At 32.0% G+C, this 9303-nt stretch overlaps 1 protein-coding gene across 3 annotated transcripts in view; it reads left to right on the plus strand.

Moving 5' to 3' along the window:
* Positions 1-9303, plus strand: part of LOC114324160 (SET and MYND domain-containing protein DDB_G0284059-like) — a 72051-nt gene that overhangs the window by 45855 nt on the left and 16893 nt on the right. For 2 of the 3 annotated variants that reach the window (XM_050655411.1, XM_050655402.1), the window contains 2 exons: positions 5127-5342; positions 5914-6129. In XM_050655411.1, the coding sequence (XP_050511368.1) occupies positions 5127-5342; positions 5914-6129 (432 nt within the window). Of the gene's footprint in view, positions 1-5126; positions 5343-5913; positions 6130-6574; positions 6750-9303 lie in introns of all 3 variants that reach the window. The other variant, XR_007699162.1, reaches the window with a different exon arrangement.

Consider the following 9303-nt stretch of genomic DNA (forward strand, 5'->3'; position numbering starts at 1 on the left):
TTAATATTTTGATAATATCATAGTCGCGCTAAATGGAAGTAATAGAAAACGATTTTATTATTAATAAATACATATTTATGAAAATAACCCAAAATGGGTGAAAATTTTATGTTAAGATAAGTATTTAGAAAGGTATGTGCATGAAATATCTAATAATAAAACAATAATAAATAATCATTTTTTGTTGTGAAGCGAAACAAATTTCGATTTTCGCATAATTTTGGCACGGTTTTTAATGGACTTTTTCTTGGAAGGTTTCACTTTATTTTTTGTTTGATTTACTTTTTCCATTTTGTTAAACTATTGATAATATTTTAAGAATAAAAAATCCTCCTAAAACTTTATATACTCGCATTAGAATTCGAAATATTTTTACGTAAAATATACTTACCTACCTACATATAACTAAAACTCACACTTAACAACAATCTATTCTTTCAAAGAGGCCAACAACTTATACAACAACAAATATAATAATAAATTAACTATCAATAAACACTTCTTTCCTCTGAAACAACAATAACGAATTCTTAAATTAACACACTACTGCACTGAACAGATATAGATTAAAGATGACAGAACAGATTAGAGAAAATCTAACGCAGGTTTGTCAAAATGACAGTGATAATTTCTCTATGTTGCCTAATTAGTTATTTTGTTATAATATGTTCGATTTCTTATTAGAAATAAAAAATTTTAGTAGTTCCAAGATTACACAAAATCTAGGCATGGGATAAAAAAGTTTATTTGAAGAAAGTTTATTATTTTTTTCTTCTTAATGGCGGTACAGGCTCCTTTTTTCAATATTTTATTTAGTTACAGAGTAATTTCCACGTACTAACATACTTCTGAAATTGGGCTCTGTACCGCCATTCTTTATTATATTACGAATATGTGTGCCAAATATCTCGACAAAATATTTAAAATTAGAGCCGCAATCTTGGAACGCGTTTGTGGCTACCTGTTGATCGCTACTGTAGCCTCTTAAGAGTATAGGCGCAAATATTGTACGGCTATCCCTACTTTTTCTGTCTTTACACGGCAAATTACGTGTAGTAAATTCTCACTGGTATGGATATGTAAACATTACTTGACAATGTCATTATTAACTTTAAAGAGATGGCTTTTACAATTTGCTTATACTTGGTTTCTATATTTTGTATCAGAATTTTCTTCCAATGTTGTACTTTCTATTTTAAAGTTTTTCGTCATTAGGTACTGCAGCTTTGAACACTTTCATGTTATGTATATCCATCCACACATTATATAACATCCGGGGAACTTCACATTATCCTGTGAATGTCCTTGTGTTTAAAAATTGTATTTTCATTTTGTGTCCCATTTCGACAATAATGGTCGATAAAATATTATATCATGCTATTGTAGAGGTTTTTATATAAAAATTTTCTATTTATTATTGAGATTTGTTTCATTTATAGAGGGCCCCCGCTACCATACGTGCAAAGTATGCAATGCACACGGGCGCCATCCTTTAGGGGCGCCAAAACCGGGGTCAAAAATTGCAAAAAAAAACAAACAAAAAACAAAAATTAATTTTAAAATAGGATTAGGATAAAATAAAATAGGAAATAGGATAAATTAAATAAGATTAAGGATAAACACACCCGAAATTTTATTATCTAGTATATTAACCAGTTACTACCGATTCCCATTTGCGAGAACATATCAGAAGTCAAGCTATTTAGAGTTAATTTATTTTGTTATGATTTAATTCTGCTTATTTCATTTTGATATTTGTATTTTAGTATTTTAGTCTACAAATAATAGTCCGCTTACTCACGGTTTATGCTATGAATTTTAAAGAACCGCTATACGGAGAGGGAAAATGGGGAAATTCCCCCCCCCCCTAACAAAGTCCAAAATTAAAAAAAATATTGAAACATAAAAATATGTTATCCGACATGAAAGTTAAATCACAGACAGACAGATTCAACCCAATAAACATGCTAGTTAGGAAAATTAAGGGGACTTAATGCATTAAGTTATTATTTATGTCTTTTAGTAGTTTGAGTTTACATATTTTTTACGTCTTTCGATTGGTGTTTAATTGAAAGTTCCCCCCTAAGGAAAATTTCCCCGCCCAAGGCAAAAGTCTAGATCCGCCACTGATTCTCGGGGGTAAAAAACATACGTTCAAAATAAGTCCGAAATTGGATAAATTGACTAATTATAAGCAACTTTTTTTCTATAGACATTTTCACTTATTCAATACTTTTCGAGTTATTAATCTTGATCTTAATCTTGAATAAATTCCTTTTTTTCCAAATAACTTAAAAATTATTAGCGATACCAAAAATCTCAAGTAGTAAAAATTTTCAAGCATTAAAAAGTAAGGTTTTAGTATGGTATAACTAGACCCAAACCCAGACATCCAAAGTGAAAGTTACCCTCCAACACCAAATTGTTCTATATGGTCCACATAATGTTCAGAAAAAAGTCACACCATTTTGAGCGTCGGGTTTGGGGGGGGGGGGGAGAGGGGAGAGAAAGCGGTAAATTTGTAGTTTTTTACGTTTTTCGTCAATATTTCTAAAACTATGTAGTTTAGCATGAACAACATTCTATACAAAAATATTCTACATAAAATTTGAAATAAAAAAGGCCCTATGCATAATCCTTCTAAAATGAACGGTTCCAAAGTTACGGAGATAGTATATTATAATTGGTCCAAAAAAAGGCCTAACCCAGACATCCAAAGTAAAAGTTTTCCTCCAACACAAAATTGTTCTATATGGTCCTCATATTGGGTGCGGTCAGACGTCACCGCTGGAAGCCAGCCGCTGAGAGATTTACTAAGCTTTCCCTATCACGGCTGGATACAACCACTCAGCCGATTTCTGCTGACCGCCAGCCGCTATGGTCGTCCGAACGCACCCATTGTTCAGTAAAAAGTTACACCAATTTGAGCGTCCGGTTTGGGTGTAGATGGGGGAGAAGTCGGTAAATTAGTAGTTGTTTAACATTTTTCGTCAATATTTCTAAATCTATGCTTTGGCGTAAATTATGTTCTATACTTAAATTTTCTACATAACATTTAAAACAAAAAAGGTCCAATACATAATTCTTATAAAATCAACGGTTCCAGAGTTACGGAGGGTGAAAAGTGGAGGTTTTCGATACTTTATATATTTTCTGGGCAATTTATGATATTATTACTGATGAAAGAAATTTTTTTGTAAATAACATTTGCTATTTAAGTGGCCCATGGTATGTTAGTGATAAGCCCTTGAAGAAACGTCAACCTCACCACCCAAAATCATCATCAATTGTCCAAATAATATAAAAAGTATCGAAAACCTCCATTTTTCACCCTCCGTAACTTTGGAACCGTTGATTTTATAACAATTATATATAGAACCTTTTTTGTTTTAAATTTTATGTAGAACATTTTAGTATAGAAAATTGTTTACGCTAAAGCATAGTTTTAGAACTATTGACGAAAAACGTTAAAAAAATACTGATTTTTCGACTTCTCTCCCATCGCCCCCCCAAACCGGACGCTCAAAATGATGTAACTTTTTACTGAACAATATATGGACCATATAAAACAATTTGGTGTTGGAGGAAAACTTTTACTTTGGATGCCTGGGTTAGGCGTTTTTTTTTGGACCAATTACATTATACTACCACTGTAACTTTGGAACCGTTCATTTTAGAAGGATTATGCATAGGACCTTTTTTATTTCAAATTTAATGAAGAAAATTTTTGTATAGAAGTTGGTTCATGCTAAACGGCATAGTTTTAGAAATATTGACGAAAAACCTAAAAACTACGAATTTACCGATTTCTTCCCCCTCTCCCCCCCCCCAAACCCGACGCTCAAAATGGTGTGACTTATTTCTGAACATTATGTGGACCATATAGAACAATTTGGTGTTGGAGGATAACTTTCACTTTGGATGTCTGGGTTATGCCATTATTTGGATCAATTTTATCATACTATTTTGGTTTTCTGAATATTTTGGATATTTTGTTTTGCTGTAAGACAAAAATTTATTATGGCTTTTCAAAATTTACATACACTCGTGATTAGTGAATAGTTCAAGCCCTTTTAACTGCAGCCTTTTCAAAAATAAGCACTTTTAAATCAATGAAACTTCAGATCATATAAACAATACATAAGTAAAGTAACTTGTGGCGAAGCGGTAACGATTAATTTCATTTGGATGCTAATTAGGTGGTAATTTTCGCGATTTTTTTACCAAAAAAGGGACCAACATTATTTTGAGCGTAACTTACTTACTTTTGATATTAAAAAAAATCAAAAATATAGCTTCTTTTAAAAACTTATTTCACATTGGAATATTCGATTTGTAATTTGACGAATAAGAACCACCTTTTCATTAGCTTCAACTAACTCTGCTTCTACTGGGTCTGCAGACTTCATTAATATACAGTCGGAAAAATTAAAGAATACCCATGAACGATCACATCAATAATTTGTTTTGTATTTGCTGTCTTTTTCTATAAATAACAAACGCTTGTTATAGAAAAAGACAGCAGATACAAAATAAGTGATTGATGTGATCGTTCATGGGTATTCTTTCATTTTTCCGACTGTAGGTAAACCATTTTTGTATTACTTTGTACTTACACCATTTTTTTTTTCACTTTCAACATACTCGCAAATAAGTAGAAAATTATTATTGACTTAGTGAAAAAACTTTATAAGTAGAAAAAGAGTGAAAAGTTGTTCAAAATTAGTCATTTTATCCAATTCCGGACTTTTTGGGCGTATCTTTTTTCACATCCGAGAAGGGTGAAGATAAAAAAAATATCACTTTTTTCCTTGACACGTTAGCTAAGCTATGTGTATGCCAAATGTCATGTCAATCCAACCGGTCCTTAAAAACTCGGAGGTTTTACAATATTTTACCTTGAGTGAACGGACTATAAATATGATTTCTAAAGTTCAGTTTTTTGGTTTATTTCAAGCACCTACCTACATTTAAAAAATAAATAAAAAACATAACCCAAAATATCTTAAGGGGCGCCAAAATCCTTTTTGCACACAGGCGCCAGTAACCCTTACGAGGGCCCTGCATTTATATTAAGTATTTACTATCTTCGATTAGCTAACAACATATTGGTATAATTATTTTAGATATTTCGTTGGAAAAGATGTAGTAGTCAAAGCTGTAAGACTTCTCCAAACAAATGACATAGTAGCAGAAAACTATGGACCAATATTTCACAGAAAACCATTAAAAGATCGTCAAAAAATTTTATCTTCACGATATTGGTTTAAGTGTAAGTGCGAAGCCTGTATACATAATTGGCCCACTAAAGATGAAATGGAAAATATACAACAAAGAGTAAGGTAGAGTATGATTTTTATCTAGATCTAGGTCCTCTCATTCTTATTTTTTTCTTTCCTCTTACTTTTCTCATTATTTTCTTTTCTTTTCTTTTCTTTTCTTTTCTTTTCTTTTCTTTTCTTTTCTTTTCTTTTCTTTTCTTTTCTTTTCTTTTCTTTTCTTTTCTTTTCTTTTCTTTTCTTTTCTTTTCTTTTCTTTTCTTTTCTTTTCTTTTCTTTTCTTTTCTTTTCTTTTCTTTTCTTTTCTTTTCTTTTCTTTTCTTTTCTCTTCTTTTCTTTTCTTTTCTTTTCTTTTCTTTTCTTTTCTTTTCTTTTCTTTTCTTTTCTCTTCTTTTCTTTTCTTTTCTTTTCTTTTCTTTTCTTTTCTTTTCTTTTCTTTTCTTTTCTTTTCTTTTCTTTTCTTTTCTTTTCTTTTCTTTTCTTTTCTTTTCTTTTCTTTTCTTTTCTTTTCTTTTCTTTTCTTTTCTTTTCTTTTCTTTTCTTTTCTCTACTTTTCTTTTCTTTTCTTTCATTCTTATTAGTACAATTTACTTTCTCACGAAATCGTAACATATACAATGTAATATTTTTGCAGATGTCCTACAACAAATTGTCCCAATGTGTTCACCTTACCTGTTTCAAATTCATTAACGAGCTGTACAAAATGCAAAGAGAATATTAATTTGGATGAAAATATTCGTCTACTAAATTGGTGTGAAGAAGAATGTCAAAAAGGTTTGGAATTTCTAGACAATAATAAACCCGATAAAGTAGTGGAAGTATTGTGTGGAGCGTTGGATATATTTCATAGGTAAGCTATAAGTACTACTCTATTCACTGAATCCGGGCATAACTCTCTAGCAAATTAAGTAATTCATTTTGTGCTATGGGCCATTCCACGAACATACGCCTGTTTTGGATTACTTCGACAACGAATATTTTACTTTGCAACATAAGAAGTACGAAAGTAAATGGCGCTAATAATTATTCCAATAAACAACAATGTAATTTGCAATTTACTTTCGTTCTTCTTATTTTGCACAGTAAAACATTCGTTGTCGAAGTAATCCAAAACAGGCGTATGTTCCTGGAATAGGGTATACATAGTTTAAATTGTGTTTAAATTTTGACTTCCGCTGAAAGTGACTAGAAGTCTTTATATGACTATGAGTATATTGGCTATAAGCATAATCTGCTACTTGGAAGCACATACTTGGGTTTTATTAGGGTTTGGTTTTAATGGATTTTGTTTTTAGTAAGTTGACATCATGTTTAAAGCCTCTTCCATTGTCAGCTCTATCTGTGTGAGAGTTTTCCCTTTTACAACGATACCAAGGTGGACAGCGTTAACAAATCTATCGGTTTAGGGATGCATTGGCTAGTCGTTGGTGTATATGTTAAACAGGGATGACGCCAGAATGCTTCATTTAGGTAGGTCATTTTTTTAAGTTCTCCATCTGCTCTTCTTTCCATTTAGCACAACGTAGAGGCGTCTTTTACATAACAGTGATCTAATGATCTTTACCAGGTCATAGTCAAGCACAGTATTATAGATCTTAGTCAGCAAGCTTCTGTGGTTTATTATATCGTATGCCAATGTGAAGTCTATCAAGGCTTCCCCCTTATCTCTATCTGCTCAAATAACTCCTCTATTTACTCAGTTAATCTGTTATAATTACTGCTCTGTACCATATCCATTCTAGTTAATGTCTCGCTCCACCGTTTTTGTCTTGAGGCGATCAGCATCTGTTGTAATCTCTTCCCTATCTCTGCCGTAATATCTTAAATTAATCTTTACCATATTATTCCAGTTGCCAGTGCCAGGTTGTTTTGTTTAGCCCAAGATTCCACAAGATCTCCATTTTCGTCCGTTGAAGGATAGTCCCAATGAACATTATGGCTATTAAAATCCATGAGAATGAATCTTACTTTTTGAGAAGCGAAATTTTTTGGAGGGGAGAAAACAAAATCTATCCAGGGTGGTTTATATAGAGATGTGACTGTGCTGTGTCCTATTTTGACGGTCAGAATTTCAATGCCATTGTAGCATGTTTTTTCAGCTGATGTTACAGCAATAAAGAGTTTTTAGACCCTACTACTTTTTGACGTACGTTAAACGTAAAACGTTATACTTGTCATGCGCATTGAGTGGTAAATATATAAGGGATAACGTGTTTACTTAAAATAGTTTTTGAATCCTTTCAGAAATAGTCCTGTCGCCAGGGGGGGTACAACGGCCTCCTATATTCAGATGGACTTACCCAAGTTTTTATTATGTATTTTGGCCCGTAGAACACGAATTTTTTGGGTAACAGTTGATCCGGATGTCGATAAGATTGTTATACACAAAGAAGTTGAGGAATTACATAACAGCGATTTCTCGCAAAACAAAACATGTTTTTGTATTTTTTGGGCCATTCTAACCAAAAAATGTTCCTACAAGTTTTTTCGTAGGATGCATAGTTTTCGAGATAAACGCGATTGAACTTTAAAAAAATCGAAAAATTGCAATTTTTGAACCCGAATAACTTTTGATTAAAAAATAAAATAGCAATTCTGCTTACCGCATTTGAAAGTTCTAGTCAAATTCTATCGGTTTCGAATATATACATTGCTAAAAATTTATGTGTTTATTGCTAAAAAAAGCTATAAACACATAGTGTTTCCCGTGCCTAATACATGCGTTTACATGCATGCTACATAGAAATAGCCTCGCTTGCACTTGTACCTACTCTACCTACTCGTTCGATTTTAAATGAGAAATCATTGAAAACATCACTCCAGCACTAAGTGTTTATACTTTTGTTTAACAATAAAATAATAAATTTTTAGCAATGCAAATAACTAAAACCGATATACTTTGACTTGAACTTTCAAATGCGGTAAGCAGAATTGCTATTTTATTTTTTAATCAAAAGTTATTCGGGTACAAAAATTGCAATTTTTCGATTTTTTGAAAGTTCCACCGCGTTTATCTCGAAAACTATGCATCCTACGAAAAAACTTGTAGGAACATTTTTTGGTTAGAATGGCCCAAAAAATACAAAAACATGTTTTGTTTTGCGAGAAATCGGTGTTATGTAATTCCTCAACTTCTTTGTTTATAACAATCTTATCGACATCCGGATCAACTGTTACCCAAAAAATTCGTGTTCTACGGGTCAAAATACATAAAAAAACTTGGGTAAGTCCATCTGAATACAGGAGGCCGTTGTACCCCCCCTGGCGACAGGACTAAAAATACGCACACAGATTAATGTTAATTGACATTTGGCAAACTTATCCTATAAAATGGTAGTTGTGTGCTATAACTTATCTTATTGAATTATTTGCCATAATGGAACAAAATGTATTAAGACGTTCACCAAAGACAATTTACTACTTTAGGAACACAAAACATCCATCCTAAGTTTAACAAGACAATTCAGTCAAGTGTCAGATTTCTCAAGAAATGGTGTAATTTAGAATTATTCTACCAGGGTTGCCAAGCAGATTATATTCAATTATATAATATGTTTATTACCTGTTCGTTTTTAAGAAAAACAAATTTTAATTACAATTTTATACATCGTTACTATATTTTTTATTCTATTTTTTCGTTTTTTATGATTTAGATATATTATGGCATTTGGCAATCTTACAAGTACGTAATCCCTTAATAACGTGAACCTTATTTCTACCTAAATGAGGGGATACCTTATCCGCTAATAAAGTAATACGTTATTTTTCAGTTAATGCGCATGAACAGAATAACGTATAACGTTTAACGTTGCTGAAATAAGGGGCTTAAAAACTCTTTAATTACCTATCTCTCCTCACCAGGAAGAAGCTTTCATGTTTCGCAATTGGATGTTCAATGATAAGCTGCATTCCCTCAACGCTAGGTATATGTGCTGATATGTCACGGTGAGTCTCGTGTATGCACAATATATCACATTTGTGAATTTTACACAGTTCAGACAAAATTTACCGTTTATCATAGGTG

The sequence above is a fragment of the Diabrotica virgifera genome, chromosome 1 (assembly GCF_917563875.1).
Source record: "Diabrotica virgifera virgifera chromosome 1, PGI_DIABVI_V3a".
Classification (NCBI taxonomy): Eukaryota; Metazoa; Arthropoda; class Insecta; order Coleoptera; family Chrysomelidae; genus Diabrotica; species Diabrotica virgifera.